At 39.9% G+C, this 17,066-nt stretch overlaps 1 protein-coding gene across 1 annotated transcript in view; it reads left to right on the forward strand.

Moving 5' to 3' along the window:
- The window catches only part of cerk (ceramide kinase), a 42,540-nt gene that overhangs the window by 15,687 nt on the left and 9,787 nt on the right, over positions 1 to 17,066 (forward strand). The window contains exons 2-10 of the mRNA XM_028571340.1: positions 1,342 to 1,479; positions 3,163 to 3,285; positions 5,315 to 5,440; positions 6,026 to 6,092; positions 7,695 to 7,840; positions 13,410 to 13,484; positions 13,702 to 13,854; positions 14,719 to 14,824; positions 15,346 to 15,425. Of these exons, the coding sequence (XP_028427141.1) occupies positions 1,342 to 1,479; positions 3,163 to 3,285; positions 5,315 to 5,440; positions 6,026 to 6,092; positions 7,695 to 7,840; positions 13,410 to 13,484; positions 13,702 to 13,854; positions 14,719 to 14,824; positions 15,346 to 15,425 (1,014 nt within the window). The remainder of the gene's footprint in view (positions 1 to 1,341; positions 1,480 to 3,162; positions 3,286 to 5,314; positions 5,441 to 6,025; positions 6,093 to 7,694; positions 7,841 to 13,409; positions 13,485 to 13,701; positions 13,855 to 14,718; positions 14,825 to 15,345; positions 15,426 to 17,066) is intronic.

Below are 17,066 nucleotides of genomic sequence, written 5' to 3' on the forward strand. Positions count from 1 at the left end.
TCACCATCTCTCTTGGGAAATGGCTGTTATTCTTCCCATTCATTTTACAGTTTGTAATATGAATGAAAAGCTAATTTCTTGTTAGCAAACAGTTGCCTGTTTACACATTCAGCAGATACAGAGCATTAGTAGCATTCATTTGATGAATTAAATCCAAAATTCACTCTACTTTTATCTCCATTTTCTCCACCAACTCCTAAGGGGAATATCTGGCACTTTAGCTGCTAAATATTCAACTTAATCAGCTTGTCGGTTAACTTTGTCTGTGTACCATTTGGTGCTGGGCAGGAAGCGTATAGTGGGTTTATCAGAGCCTTTTCACTGAAACAGCTGCCTGCTACATCTGAAAATGAGGCTGATGAGTTCGGTGAGACCGAACCAAAACAATAAACAGTAAAAGTTGTCGGCCATAAAACCAAAACAATGATCTGAAAAGATCGCTGTAGAGCTGAGGGGACCTGCAGAGTTGGGTGATAATTCTTTGTTTGTCTCTATGAGCAACCCCTTTCTCATTACACATTATCGTGTGATCCATTGTTATTAAAAAACATTGATTATTGCAGCTTTAATGATCTTAAAAGTTATGAATGATATTTGGCAATTTGCACTTCCACAATTGCTTTGACTTGTCACAGTGCGTGTGTACATGTGAGAATGTATTAACTGAATTACACAATAAGGCCGGTTACACGCTAGATGCGATGCGCGAGCGTGTCAGCTGCGTGGCGTGTCAGTTTATATTTCGGCTCCCATGTTAACAGGTTAGAGCTTACACACTGCCTGTGTGAGACACGCGTCTCAGGCGCGCACCGAAAACGCGTGCCTGCTAGAAATAGAACCGACGCCTATTTTTCACGCGACACGCAAGCATGTTGGAAGAGTTTCCAGGCAAAATAGAATTGGAAAAGATGTGTATATGTCATTTAGACACGAATACATATTAATAAATGACATGTTGATGTTGGAAAGTCTCTAGGTTTTGATAAATGCAGATATAAATGTAATAAAAAAAAATTGGTTTTCTAATATTGCACCTGTCAATACAGAACGAAATATTCTGTAGCCTATTTTGCCGTCAATACTGCCAACGTGGTCTTTGCTGTAATCAAATCAGTATATATTTATGTTTAACATGGTATTTCATTTTATCAATGGGAAACATACATGTGTCCAGACAAGGCTAGCAGCAGCAGCACCGTGTCAGACACGTTTCTGGTGTGTAAAGACATAGAAAAATCCACGCAGCTGACACGCAACAGAATCGCCACGCAGGCAGTGTGTAACCGGCCTAACCATGATGCTGTATGAGTAAAAAATTTATTTATTTATTTGTCTCTCCAGCACACAGCCATGCTGTTCAGGTGTGTGAAATAGTGGCAGTCTGCAAGACCAAAGATGATGACCAAGACAGCAAAGAGACCATGAAGAGTCAGAAAAAAGCAAAGCAGCACTCCCACCTGTATCCCCATGCATTCACAGGTATTGAACCTATACTGATATACACACTAAAAAGGGACATTCCACTGATTTTACCCCTCAAAGTCAATTTGCTTGTCATGGGGAGTACTACTCGGCATCTGAACACAGTTGTGTAATTTATTTTGTGGCTCTGGAGGAGTTTTGTAAAATCTGAGAAAATGACAAGTTGCATTATAGCAAGTGTAGGATCCATCATTTTAGGGGTTGATCCATTTAAGGAACTAAAACACAGGATATCTCATCCATTTTTACTCCGTCTCTCACAAGTCCTCCATCTTTATGGAAGTCCAATACTAAATAGCTGAGGTGCCACTTTGAGAAATAGATAGTGTCTTTTGTTCCTTCTGACAAAGTTGCCTGAAACCACTGATGTCACTTTCATTTTACTATAGTAGGTTAATGCCAAATCACAGTAACATTTTGAGTAAGTGTGCCAAAAGACTGTTCAGCTCCACCAATCGCAAGTGATCTGACACTGGAAATAAGCCTGTAGACAGCTCCACAGTATGAAAGTAATGCAATAACAAGAGAGTCCCTCACAGCTTAGCCGACTGGGTCTAAGATGGCAGCAAGCCAGTGACTTATGGGCTAAAGCTTAATTTTGAGCCATTAGATTATATCCAAACAAGATCGGATTTACATTATTTATCACAGCCAAATGTTAAAAATTACCTCACTAATGTGAGCTTTTACTGGCATTAGAGTGTGTCGAGCCTGACACCACTGCATTCCCACGATCTGTGGAAACTTGGCTTCAAAGACACATCCCGTCACTTGCATCCCGATTATGTAACTTATTAAAGGATGATGTCACACCCACTCTAAACGTCTTGTTGCCTACCCCCTGCAAGTACGAGTAAGTGATTTGGACTTGCCTGAAAAGTTAACTTTTCTATCTGATAAAAAGAATGCTTAGAGTGATAATTTGACTTTGAAATGCTAAGTGAGTGAATCTGCTGTCAAAGTGCTTAGCAAGTGATTTTTTGCTCCTTCGTGTAAATATTTCAGTAATGTTCCTGGCAGGATATTATGGGACTCCATCTTGAGTTTTTTTGTCTGACTATCAGCAGAGCCCTGTTTTACTTCACGGACTACTTCATTTCTCACATGCACTCATTTATTACAAACTGATTGACCTGGCTGGTAAGGATAAAGCCAGGCCAAGTCTGCACCATAGCAAAGCCAGGTAGCACTGAATGTAGTCTGTGCAAAATGGCTGAACGGACAAAGTATGATACGTAGAAAGACCAGCCCTAGTGCCCAGAAATACTCTCCAAATTACAGTATAAGTAACAAACAATGATGGGTGTTTCACCGTAAATAATATCCATGAAGTTAAGGCTTTATTTAGCACAATCGGTGTTATCTTTAGAAATCATATCAGCAATTCTTTTGTTTTAGTGATAGCATCTTGCCTCTATTTATACTCTTTTTCCATTCTTGTTCTTCTAAGAATTATGAGGTGTTGGTTTGTAATGGTAAGTGGTTAGAGTGGAACAGAAAGGTTGACAGTGCAAACAGTGTGTGTTTATCAGCAGAAGCAGACTAGACCTCAAAATGTCTTTGTGGAATGTAAAAATGTGAGCCATTACCAGTGAGTACGCCTATGACAAATAGTGTTAAATAATCATATTATTCTTTTTCTCACATTCTGTCCCTTCCTTCTGTTTTGTTCTTCTACAGTTTCTTACATTAGAAGAACAAGGCAGCACCAGTGGCGGTGTGGTGATGTAACTTTCCACTCTGCCAATCAGGGACTCTGCGAGCAGTGGATCCATGTTATCAATGAGCAACTGTCATTACTCAGTATGTAACCGTTTAATGATGTTCTCTAAAAGACTTGGTAATGTACTTTGATCACTTTATTGACTAGGATCCATAAAAGTGCCATGTATTGGGAATCTGGCTTGGTGAGTACTAGGACAAATAGAAAGTGGAGTACAGATGTCATTAAGCTGCACTACACAGAGACAAAGGGCAAATGTAACTGTAGGAAAAAAGTATTCAGTAGCGCATTGGTCACGTGAAAGTAGCAGTTTAGGCAAAGCTAATTGATTTTAGCAATGTGTGGTCCTACTTCATTAATTTTATTTAGAGATGGCTACCTGTTGTTCTTCAGGCTACGATTGGACTGTAATATGTTGTGCTGTACAGTTTATTCTGCATGGAGACAAGTATTCTGGGAGGATCAGGCTTTTTATCTCAAGCTATTTCAATAGCTGTCAGCGATGTGCGCAAGGGATATGCAATACAATCTTTTTCTGAGTGGTTTAGGGACGACTTCATTGGGACACCACCATACCGTAACTAACGTAAGTTACTGTAGCACCCAAGGAAGACCTCTGAAACCGGAAAAGGATGCTTTTATTGTGGGCTATATCAATAGTGTTTGAGGTAAACAAAGGGGAAATTACATAAATGAACAGTATACAGACCAATATCACAAAGACCAAGACACTGTAATAATAAAGATTAGGTTATTGTTCCACAGTGCATATTCGGTTCATATTTTCTGTTTCAGACCAAACGGTAGATCATTTAAGCTTTCAAGTCAAGACTTATTGTGAAATGGGCTCTTCTACTCCTCAACCAGACTGTAAAGAAAGTGTGCATTATTGCCTATAAAAAAATAACATTTCATTCTTTTTAGTGGTATTGATGCCCTCAGGAGAGCCCAGAGGCAAACCTACAATATAGTTTGCCCTCCTGCGTTTCTCTTCTAGACAGTACCTCACAGGCATAGACATACAGAATGAAGCCAGCAACAGCAGTCTGACAAAATACATAAATGGTGGTTTTACAAACATAAAAAGAGGTGTACTAAAAATATCTTTGGCTGGCATGAAGAGGATGTCCGTATTATTGTTTGCATCCATCTTACTGTCCAGATGTGCTCCAAAGAATCCGCATAACTGTCTCCTATATGTTAACATGCTTTTTAATAACAAAATATAACTCTGGACTGAAAATGTACATAACAGCAAATCATCAATCACATTTTTTATTTGGGAAGAAAAAAAAAAGTTCAACCTGAAGATGTAAGGAATTTAATATTGTTTTCAATGATGAATTTACATATTACATGACCAGAAACATATCAGTAACAACATATTGAGCTTTTTACATGTTTGACCTAGTTGAGTGCAAAGTACAGCGCTTTACACTTAAAAGACATTACACGATTCAGTTCTACAGGATGTAGTGTATAACTAGCATGTGAAAATTAGACTAAGATGGGTTTAACCCCTTTGAAATGGTCTAGTTGGCCCCATTTTGTCTGGCAAGATGAACCAATTCAACAAAGATTAACTGCATTCTGTGAAGATGAAACCTTAGTGTGTTCAATAGGGTTATTCTGCTCCACAGTACACCTTTACATCACCCATTGACAATCCATTTATGTAATCTAATGGAACTTTTGTCTTATTGCCAAACAATATTGCACCCTGTATTTCTTTGTGCTCATTTAACTCTTGATCCCAATCCATTCATTTTCAATTGGAGCAGCTGCTGTATCTCAGTTTGTTGTCCTAAATGCAGTTTTCGACAACAGCCATCAACAAGCCATTTAGTATTCTCCATTGCAGCGCTTTGTGGGTTTATCACCGAATGATGCAGCACCTCTGAATTGCTTCACACTCCTACCATAGTCCGTAGACACACCATTTATTTCTTGAGCGGCGTGTTTGACTGAGCATTTTGAGAAAGGTCTCTGGTTAATGAAAACTTCATCAAGCTGCTGTCAGTTACAAATTTGTTAAAAAAAAAGAAAAAAAGAAAAGAAAAGTAAACCGTCTTTTTAATGACTCTCTCATTCTCCTCGCTCACTTTGCAGCCAACCGACCAAAGAGCCTTCTGGTGTACATCAATCCCTACGGAGGAAAGCGGCACGGGAGGCGTATTTACGAGCAGAAGGTGGCTCCACTGTTTCGCCGCGCCTGCATCTTAGCCGACGTGATTGGTGGGTCCCTATCAGTGGCGTCCCTTAACATTTAAATAAAAAATGAGTCTTGATGGCCGCCATATAGATCTCCACTGCCACTGTGGCCTCTCGAAGGGACCGAAGAGGCTTGCAAGGATATGATTTGGCTTATAGTGCCATTAATCATGCCACCACCTTAATGGAGGCAGTGATAGTTGATAAGCTTGGGTATCCAAACACATCTATTATTCCATAAGTGTTTGCTACAGCTACACATAGTCTGGGGTATTGATGGGCTGATTTTGTGTTATTATTATATGCCTGGAAAACAGATTTACTGTTAAAATATTGTTTTTGTTGGCACAGGGCTCATTTTGCAGGCTAATATACGATAGCTGAATTAGGTTGTTGTGTGTCACTATGCCTTTGCTTTTTCTGAACATTAATCTGCATGATGACCGGGTTCCAGGGAATGCTTCAAAAATGCAGCATTTTTCCTTGTCTTTTTTTTCCCCTCGGCATGCTTGTTGTGCTCATCAGGCCACAAAGATTCAAGTTATTTTGTCTGTATGTTCCCTTTCATTATAGTTGTACTAACACTTGCCATTTGATTTGTTTCCATAGTTACAGAGCGAGCCAATCATGCCAGGGACCACTTGAAGACGGAGGCCAATCTAGATAAATATGACGGGTGAGTTACTCATGCTCGGTAGCTGCTGCTTTTAGGCATTAAACACTGGTTCTTCTCTGTGATATGAAGTTGACTTTTGTCTGTTCATATTGTAACAATGCCTTTTGAGAGACTCGCCCATTAGCTGTGTATCAATTATCACATTTTCGGAGTTTATGGGGCCCTTTTGTGCTGTAATCTGTGTTGTGTCAGATTTTAATGACTGAGACAAAGCCCTGTGTTTTTACACTCAACTAGTATTGTTCTGATGTTCTCACATGTTGGCCTGCATTTCCAGTTTTTGTAACCTAGCGTGATTTTTGATCAGTGTTTATCTATTTAGATTAGGATTTCAGTTGGCAGATAAACATCAGTAGACATGTAACAAAGAGATGCTGTTTTAATTCTTCCAGGATTTTTTTTCTTCAACCTCATATTCAAGGGTGGGCCAATTAACATTTTAATTGGAAGAATGGCACTATAGGAAAAAGGAACCTAAGTGTAGGCATATACAGTCTGAACCTGTAATAATAATAATAATAATAATAATAATACCTTCAGATTTATTGGAGTTTAACTGAAGGAATTTCTGAGATGGCTAGTTTTTACAGTGTATAAGATAGACCTGTAGTGCACGCAGTTGCAAGATATCAGTCAATAGTATCTGAGAAGTATCTTAGAGCAATCTGCTTAAAAATGGAAACAGATAAAATGCTTTTGAAATATTTGACCTAAAGCTAGCTTGTAGACAGAGAATAGTAAAGGACCCCGGACAGATCCCTGTGGTACTCCATGAGTTGAATGGGTAGTGGAGGATTGACAGTCTCTATAGCAACACAAAAGTGCCCTACAGAGAGATGGGAATACAAACTTTTACCCTGGTATGCTTACTCAATGCTTAGGCTAAGTATTCAATTCAAAAGGTAGCAAAAGCAGCAGTTTGGATCTAAAGGCAATAAAACAAATGTCACTATGAATGTGTGAATTTCTCCATTTTACTATACTTTTAGGCATGTAGCTGATTCTGTTCTCAAGAACCACTTATAATACAGTAACTGTACAATAAATCTAAATCTACACATCACTCAAATAAGCCACATAAGTTTGTTTTTTAGCAATTGTACATGATCCTGCAGCTCAAGAAAATGCAATGGTAAAATGCAGCTCATACCTGAACATAAAGGGCATCAATAACATGAACTGTCTTTCCTGCTGAGTGCCCTGTCATCTCCAGCGTCTATCCAGCAGGTATTTAGTCCAGCAGAGCAGGGTTAGGGTCCATTATGTTTTTACTCTGCAGTTCATATAATTTATTGGTCTATTTCTGTAAGGTTTTGATATAGACTTAAAAAAGGTGTAATGCTGGGTGGCACAGTGTGATATTCGTATTTATTTAATGCTTTCACTTTTACTCCTGCTGCCCACTGGTATTATTGTCAAGATTTTCTGGCTATGTTGTAGTTTTTAATCATAAATCTGTGCTTTATTGCAAAAAGATGCACATGTTTGAACACCTTATGTGGCATTCACCCAGGCTACCTGTATGACCTTAAACAATCATGTTCAAATGTGTCACAGAACTCATGTCCAACTCGTGTAAACTGTTAATATTTGTCTGTCCAGGGTGGTGTGTGTGGGTGGAGATGGGATGTTCAGTGAGATCCTGCATGGGTTGGTCACCCGGACCCAAACAGACAACAGAGTGGACCAGAACCAACCAGATGCTGAGTTGGTGCCGTGTTCTCTACACATAGGGATCATTCCTGCCGGTGAGTTTTGGTCATTATATCACATAAAAACCATATACAGGGTTTGGAAACCGCAGTGCATAAGGAATGGTTTAATCTACACAAAAGTCAAAGCGTAAAAATGACATGTGATTTGACGTGCTAACTTAGCTAAAGTTAGCTAAGCTAACCTACTTTATGTTAACAGGCTGCTGTAGCCTTATATTTAACTGACAAATTTGAGTGGTACCAATCTTCTCATCGGTTAGCATAAAAACAAATTTTTCAAGCTTTTCGTGAAATTAGTGTAACACCAAAGTTAAATTGCATCTCAGTAAAGGCTAAAAAATGAAAACTGGAATTGTTTACATGAAAACTTTAGCAACTCCTTCAAGTTATTTAGCATTTCTGTGCTCCTATGGCTGCAAACACCTTGATATGAATGTATCCAAGTCACACAATAGTTAGAAAAAGACAAGAAAATGCACTCAATATGAATTACAAATTTATTAAAAAGGAAAGAAAAGACACCACTTCTTTCACCATTAGCCTTTGTAGAACATAATGTAATGCTGACATGACATATTTTTTTTCAAATGGAAAAACTCTTCCTCACTCTCATCTGCACGTACACATGCGGTATGATAACGAGTTAGGAGGTCTCACAGTTGTGAAAAGTGGGAAATTACTCTCAATCATTGAGTAAATTAAAAAGGAAAAAAAGTCTTGCAGTCACAATTTGTACATTTACTGTATATTTAATGCATCCCTCTGACACTGTATACTCTTAGATACTTTAATAGATTGTGTTTCGTCAAGATAAGTGTTGCATGATAACTGTCAAGTTTTTTTCTGTGTAGAATTGTGCAGAAGAGTTGCTAGAGTTTCAAAAAGGCTTAAATGGTCGCACCTGTATAAAAATCCCACTAACGTGTTATTATTATTACTAATGTTATTGATTTCAATATTTAAGAACCACAGCCCTGGGGTTGCTGAGTTACATAAGAGAATCTCTATGGGAACAGGGCATGGGGTCCCATCAGGGGCCTGCGGAGGGTCAGTCATTCCCAGCGCCATAAATGGAAACGTGCTGTGTGACATTTTGAAATCACTGTACTTTTCATGAGGATAGAAACAGTGCAAAAACAGTGAAAACTCAGGGCGGCAGGGATGATAGCGGAGTTGTTCGAAAGAGGTTTTTAAATGGCATTGGTATGCCATTTAATGCAGGACTGATTGTAGAATTAAAAGGTGCTTTGGTTTGCTTACAAATAAACCATCAAATGGCCAAGGCCAACCTCTCATCAGTGCTTGTAAACTCAAAGCAGGTTTTTGCCACCCCTTCAAGAGCATTGAATAAGCACAGGCATGTTGAGCAGTAGCTTAAGAAAAAAAAAAAACATGAGTTTCTTCTCTACTCAGTCACTCACTTGCTGGGTGTCATTCCCTCCCTTTCCCTATTCTCACATCTTTCTACTGTCGACTTTCTAATACAAGGCATAAAATGCCAACAATCATTCACCTCCCTTGATTGTGAAACAGTTTAGAATTTTTTTTTTTTTTTTTTAAGTGCCAGTAATGTCTCAAATATTGGCAATAATGTAAAATGTCTCAAACATCTTGGCACATACACTTTTGATGAAAAAAGAACAATAGCAGGCATTGAGCTTTTGCTACAAATGCCATTGTGTGCGATGCGACCGTAAACTTAAATGCTTCGTAGATATGTGGTTCTACGCCATCATGAGAGTATTTTTGTCACCTAGGTGTGGTTTATGATTTTATCAATATAAAAATATCGCTGTGAAAGTTATATTAATGCGTCAGTAAGATAAAGTCTTCTATGCCAAGGTTCAAATTAAGAGCCATGAACGCATGAGCGTTCATATCCACAAATACTGACTTTTCTCATGACATGTTTCTGTACTACTGATTTTAGCTAGTATGGTCTGAAAAGAAAAGGTCAGTTAACCCAGACACATTGGCCCTCTTTCATGAAACGTGCGTACGACCTAAAACAGGCGTTCGACGGGCCCACGCCGATTCCTACGCAAAGCTCGGCATTTATCAATTTGGACGTGAGCGTAGGTTGCGATCAAATCTCACGTCTGGTCTGAACTCGTGTACGTAAGTTTCTGAGTCAGAGTGGCCTTGCAGTGCAGCATATAATCAATTTAACAGGAGAAGGAGAAGTCATCAGTTGATCACTTATCAGCAATGGCAGATCTGGCTCTTTTAGTAGACCTCTATGAGCCGGAACAATAGCGCTAACATGCCTCGGTGGAGCGCTCCATCGGATTGTTTAAGGGCAGATGGCTCGCATCAGTGGGGGGGGGGACCCTATACACGGCAGAAAAAGTCTGCAACATTGTTTTAGCCTGTGGGGTCCTGCACAACATCTCGCAGGGAAACTGGGTGCCATAAATGTAGCGATGGAGCCAGATGACCCGATGCCCAGAGAGCAGTGTCCAGAACAGCCACCAACTGAAGGAGACAGGATATGATTATTCCTTGCTTTTAAAAAGGTAGCCTATAGTGTTATGTTTGGCAATGATATTCATAGGCTACAGGAAACATGACGATGCACAACATTTTTATTTATTATTCAGGTTTTCATTTCTTTGTCGTGAACGATTTATTTCGGCTTGTTTTCCCAGCCCCTCTGCTGTCAGGAGACAGGGTCGTGGTGGTGGTCCAGCACGGGGGGGTGGAGGACACGTGCTCTCCCTCAGCTGTTGTCTCGTTCTGACTCATGAAAAAAAACACGAGTAAAATAAAAAACTCCGCTACCGTGTGTTTATTTAAATATAGGTACACCATGTAGGCCTAAGATATTGCAATAAGCCTGTATATTACTATTAGGACTATAGAAAATGCGTCAAGGATGTATAAATTGAATAGGCTAAACTTCTGCTGGAGTCCAATTTACTACGGCAACACTGTTGACCGCATCAGTGATCTCTTTCCATTCCGCATTCTTTCTACAGCCTTTAATACCAGTTTTCAGGCTGCCAAATAGTACACACGTTAGTGCAAATGAACCAGAGATATCAGGGTTTCAATCTCCACCTCTGAAAAGTGCCGCTTCTCAGCCGGATTACGTATCGCCATGTCGTAAATTGTAGGGGCGAGGCCTCAAAACCCGAGAATATATTGGGGCGTGATATTTAAATTACGATCGTTTCCAGCCGCTGCATTTATCAATGTACGACCATTCTTACGCTCTGATTGGTGTGCTACGAACGTTTCATAAATCACACGTGAAGCCTGTCGTAAGAGGATTTCTGCGCTCATATCTGCGCTGGTTTCTACGTTAGGTTGATAAATGAGGGCCATTGAACGTAGGTTATTTTAATAAAAGAACAAAAATGATATGTCCTTCAAAGGCCCACTTGTCTAGTTCGAAAGGGTTCACTGCTGTCATTATAAAACACAGTCACAAGTGCAGTTATAAATATATTCATGTACTGAGGATTCAAATAGCAAAAATATCATTTTTGGGGCAGCACCAAAAAGCATCTAGACTCCATTGTTGTCCCTGAGATGAAGATGATTTCACTGCAAAGATGATCTTACTGGCGAGACAGTTTTGGGGAAGATGCAGATAAAAACTGGAGCTTCTCCACTGAGGATATGCCTTTTGACAGTTTATGCTCTCTCCTCTGAATATGCCAACAGGCTACTGCGGTTGAGTAAAGTAAGAGGAATAAAACATTGAACATCTGAGGACTGAACATCATTGAACATCTGTGTGCGCCACTTAAATCCATTTTAAAGTCAGTTGGCTTTTACTGGGTAGCTTTAGAAGAGTCAAATAGCATATGTCACAGGTTTTTTTTACGCTCAGCAAAATAGAAGAGAGCGCAGCGCTGTCAGAAGCAATAGGAAAGTGTTCGGATGTGATTATAAAGCTTGGAGGGGAAGAATCAAAGGCCAGATAAGTGATATTCATAGAAAGCGCAGGAGAAAGCTAGAGAGATTGATCATCTTCATACTCATCTGTGTGTCCACTGCCGAATGACGAGCCTGATTCCTCTGTCACGCTTCTGTGAGCCAGCTCAAAACATCACTAGTTAGATCTCACTCTTTTCTCCCTCACTCACTCTCTCGGTCTTTTATCAGTAGGTCCATTTCACCACTTGAAGATGATCAAAGTAGGGCAGATAGGTCTGAAATTACACCATGTGGTGCAGAAAGAGAGATAGAGCCTTTATACCTCTCGAGTTGAAATATTTAATATCAACTCAACAGTTCTCTTAGGCAGGGGATGCCTCTTATCCCTCATTTGTTGGCTGAAGAGAGCGGATAATAGTCCCGGGCTTGGAGCTATCCTATTAGTTCACTTTATGACTGAAACGTCTCCTTACTTCCGCCTAATAAAATCATTCAACTGAATTCTTCGTACTTGGTTGCTTTGAAAGTCATGTTACTCTACCAAGGACCACATCTTTTATGGCCTGTGCAGTCTCGTCTTATTACTGTAGATAGCAACATCTTTTAAGACACATTGTAGAGTCCAGTAATAGAAAGCACATCTCAAAAACATCATAATATCAATGGGATATTGTATCAGAAGGCATGTGCAAATTTCCTTGGTTGGTCTAACCAAACTCCACTCTGTTATTTTTAAGTTTATACAGTCATTTCACTAAGATTAAATTGAATCAAGCGTCTGATTCAATTCCTGTCTGCATGATGGCTGACACACCCCTGCAACAACAAACTGGGTTAGGTAACCGGCCAGACCAGAACTGGTGCATGCAAATAATGAAATAAGGAAACTACACTATTTTTTTTATAAAAATGGGAAATCTTACTTATCCTGCAAATTTACTAGATGGATTGGTAAACATTTTGCACAGACATTCATGGTTTCCTACACAATGTATCGTGAAAACTTTGGTGATCCCCTGACTTTACCTTTAGCCCCACCAAGAGATTCACATTTGTGGTTTGCAGTGACCTATTGACTATTGACCTGATAATCGTCAGACCACGTATTTGGTTTGTCCAATTCTTTGGTTTATGATCAAACTTAAGGCAGCGCTGCCTGGAAGGCATCGTTGGGACGCACTGGTTATGGTTAAGATTAGGGTTAGGGTTAAGATTAGGGTTAGGTGCCTTGAAGGCAGCGGTCACAGTGCTGCCTGGAAGGAGCAGTTGGGGACAGAAAACACCATTGAGCGTCATTGTGTGCATGTTAGCATGCTGATATTAGCATTACTGTAGAGTCTTTTATATGTATGCCTCCCAGTATGCCAGTAGGTATTTGCCAAACAAGTTTTCCAGGAAGTGTTATGTACCAGGTATGTGATCGTTTTTCTGTTGGCACAAGTTGTTATTTTTGGAAAACTCACACAATCAGAACCTTTTAATTACTAACACAGAGACACCAAAGTCAGAAACGAAAATTTCTACACATATTGGCTTTAAATGGTGGAGGTTTACTATGAAAAAAATATTTTTGTATTTACTTTTAGTGAAAACAGTGTACTGTATGTGCAAGTTAATTCTTAAGTTAAAAGGCATTTTTCACATCACAGTTTCTTTAACATGTCTACACCGGTGCTATAATGGCTGACCATCGACCGGTGTGTCTCTTATCTAACAGGGTCCACTGATTGTATCTGCTTTGCCACAGTGGGAACCAACGATCCAGTTACTTCTGCTTTACACATCATTGTGGGTGAGTAAGTAACTGAAAGACTCATAAGACTTACGGCATGCAGTGTGTCAGGGTGGCATGCCGTTTCAATTTTCTGAGATGCTACAAGTGTTGTGTAGGAAGCTACAAACAACCAGTGGTTATTACAGCAACTGGTTTCAGTTTCATGTCCATGTGTTTGTTGTGGTAACAAAGCAGGGAGTTGCTTTTTACAACTCTACTGGGTGTTTCTTAACAGGTGATTCCCAGCCGATGGACGTGTGTTCAGTTCACCACAATGACATCTTTCTTAGATACTCAGTCTCATTGCTTGGCTATGGTTTCTACGGTGATATACTGACAGACAGCGAGAGGAAGAGATGGCTGGGTCCTGCTAGATATGACCTGTCAGGTATGAGGACCATCATTTTCTTAACTTGAATGACTCTTCAGGCTAAGCCTACCTACACACTTTAACCTTTTTTTTTTTTTTTTTTTTTTTTTTAACCCTTGGCTCACTGACCTATGAGATAACTGACTTCACACCTGCTTATTTTAATGTGACGTAACCTGGTTACGGTTCAACTGGTCCTGCTCCGGGTCCAGACTTAGAAGGATTAAAGATAAAAATCTAACACACATTCTTAGACTTGTGGATTTAGTGCGAGCATTTGTGTAGCTCAGAAGTGGGACTCACTAACACCTCTTCCCACTGCGGCTGCACATAAAGACTTGCACACATTGTACGGTAACATGCTTTAACAAAGACATCAGCCTTATGATTTAAGTTATGAAACTGAGCTAAATTAAACTGGGGCCAACTGCACAGATGACAATAATTATTTGAAGCATGTTCTGAATGTGTGTGTAAGAAGAACATAAACCTTTACACAATGCTTAATTATAAATCTCACCTATTCTAAATCCATCTGCTTGTGCACACGTGGTTTGTAAATGAGGCCCCAGGGCCACCAAACGCAACACAGCTTTTAAAACACACACACACACACACACACACACACACACTTACTTTTACTAGAGCATTATCACCAAACTTTTTTTTACCCAGTTAAACCTACAACAGCCTCTAGAGAATCACAACTAGAATAAAAAAAAAAAAAAAAAAAAGACAATAGTAGTCAAATTAGTTTTGCAGATGTGTCACTTTAGGAGTTTTACTTTTTATTGTCTTGTTAGGTATAATTGAAGTTAAATCAAACACAACAAGTAAAACATATTAACATGGCATTCTGTGGTCCCTACGGTTTTCTTCCAGGGGTAAAAACCTTTCTGAGTCACAACTATTACGAAGGCAGCATCTCTTTCCTCCCCGCTGAGAACAACAAGGGGGACCCAAGGGATAAGCTGCAGTGTCGATCTGGGTAAATAAAGCATCAGAGATATCCATTGCTACAGCTTTCTGGCACTTTTTCACAATGTGCTAACTTATCTGATGCACTTCAATAGTAGCAGTGCACCTGCCAGAGCTTAAATGGGATACTTTGTCAGTAAGCCCATCTGATATATTGTGGACTAAGAGCCCATTCACTCTTTACCAAGCATTTGTCTAATGCTTTGGTTTTTGAGATTGTTTGCATTTGTTATGGGGACTGAAAGGTGCTGAAAACCATTAATCTGTAAAATACCATGTTTCCTGACAACTTATTTAACCATTAAAAGAGACATGATGATACCACAAAAGGCTTCTCTGGATGTAGACTTCTTTGAGCATTTTGACACAAAAAACTACTAATATTTAAATAGCTAAACACAATACAAGTCTTTTTAAGCTGGACTGAATGTATTCCCTCCTAATGAGTCATCCAAGCTAGTTAAAACCTTGAATGTCACAGCAGCGCTGACGGTTTGATGATTGTAAAGCAAGGTTACGCTGATATTTCAGGTGCCGCATCTGTCAGCCCAAGCCCTCATCAAAGGACACACAGTGGGAGATCTCAGAGGAGAAGGAAAAGTCTGATAAAGGTACGGGTACACCAAATGTGTCAGATTTATCACACCGAAAAGCATATTTGTCATTTCTCTGCCTCGTTATCCGCTTGTTTGTCCATTTTGAAACCATTTCTAGACTTCTGAGATGTGTGAAAATGAGTATTTCTAAAGGGCGTCGTTTGAGAGAAAAAAAAAAAAAAAAGATGAGACAATCCCGCACTGGCTCTCTTTTCCCTTGAAGTCTTACACACACACACAAAAATCGGGGGAGATTTAGATTATTCCAGCATTCTGCAGTACCTGAGGGGCCCGTTTCAGAAAGCAGGTTTAGTGAAAACTGAGTTTGTTAAAGTGATGGTTCGGAGTAATTTCACCCTAGGGTCTTTTACACCATGACCTCGAGCCAAACAACCCCCCAGAAGCTTTTTTTCACCTGGGTTGAACATTGGGAGAGTTAGCGTTATCAGCTGAATAGCTTAGCACAGGGGCTAATGGATCCATGTTTGTATCTCGTAAATGACCCCACTAATAATGCCCGAAATGATACCAAACTACTACACTAGTACAAATAGGTTATGCACTCATAAAACGATGGATTGGAAAGTTTTTTAAGTACACCAGAAGTTTATGTAAATAACACTTGCCTGTTAGCTTCTGCTCTCCGCTGCTACCAGGCAGTAAGAGTGCTTAGGGACGTCTACAAATTACAACACCGAAAAGAGACGCAACAAAAATATTTATTGGTTAATAAACAACTCTAGCAGCAATTTTCTCCCACGCAAATTCTCTCTCTTTTGCAGCAGCTGCTGTGTTGCTTTTTTGACGAAATACATGTCCAAATTCGCCGTATGTGCACATGAGTATTTCCGCCGACCAGTTTGTTTGTGGTTGTTACCATGGTGAATCGTAGTATCATGGCTCCATTCATGCTGCCTTTTCATAGTGGTGGTGCACGCGCGTAACCCTGAGTGAACCTACTCCGAGTTGATTGAACCAACTCAAATCAGCTGTTCTGGAACCGAAAACTCAGAGTTTCCCCATATCAGTGTAAATCAACTCAGAGTAAATCAACTCAGAGATCAGGGTTAGAGAGTTTGTTAAACCTCCTTCCCGAAACGGGCCCCTGAGGTGGACTGAGTGTAAATAACAACATCATCTTCCCCTTCTCAAATATCTCCATTTTCAGTTGGGGTTGTTTTTCTCCCGCGGCGGCATGGCAACATTCTTGATGAGATTCCTGATGAGTTATTGACGAGAAAATATAAACTGATTTTAATGACACTGCACAACTCCCCGCCGTGCCCCGCCGGAGACTTTTTTTTTTTGCCTATCGATTTCCAAATCTCCAGGATGCACCTCCCTGGAAGCAGATGAAACACTGACTCCTGTGTGTGTGTGTGTGTGTGTGTGCACCGGTGCGTGTTTGTGGGTGTGTAATTGGACCTTCAAAGACGCAGAGTGTGGTGTTTTTTCTCCTGTCTAATTAGTGTCGTTACATTAAATTTTACATTTTCTCTCTCGACCTGGCTATCTGGGACTTCATATGGAGTCTGTGTATGTTTTTCCTGTGTAAATATGAAAGCGAGCGCAACCTGTTTGCATGTGATGTGTGACAGACTCCCACTAATCAGGAACGAATTTGGCTTTGCCAGCTCTGACAGGGGGTTTGTCTCA

This window comes from Perca flavescens, chromosome 23 (assembly GCF_004354835.1).
Source record: "Perca flavescens isolate YP-PL-M2 chromosome 23, PFLA_1.0, whole genome shotgun sequence".
NCBI lineage: Eukaryota > Metazoa > Chordata > Actinopteri > Perciformes > Percidae > Perca > Perca flavescens.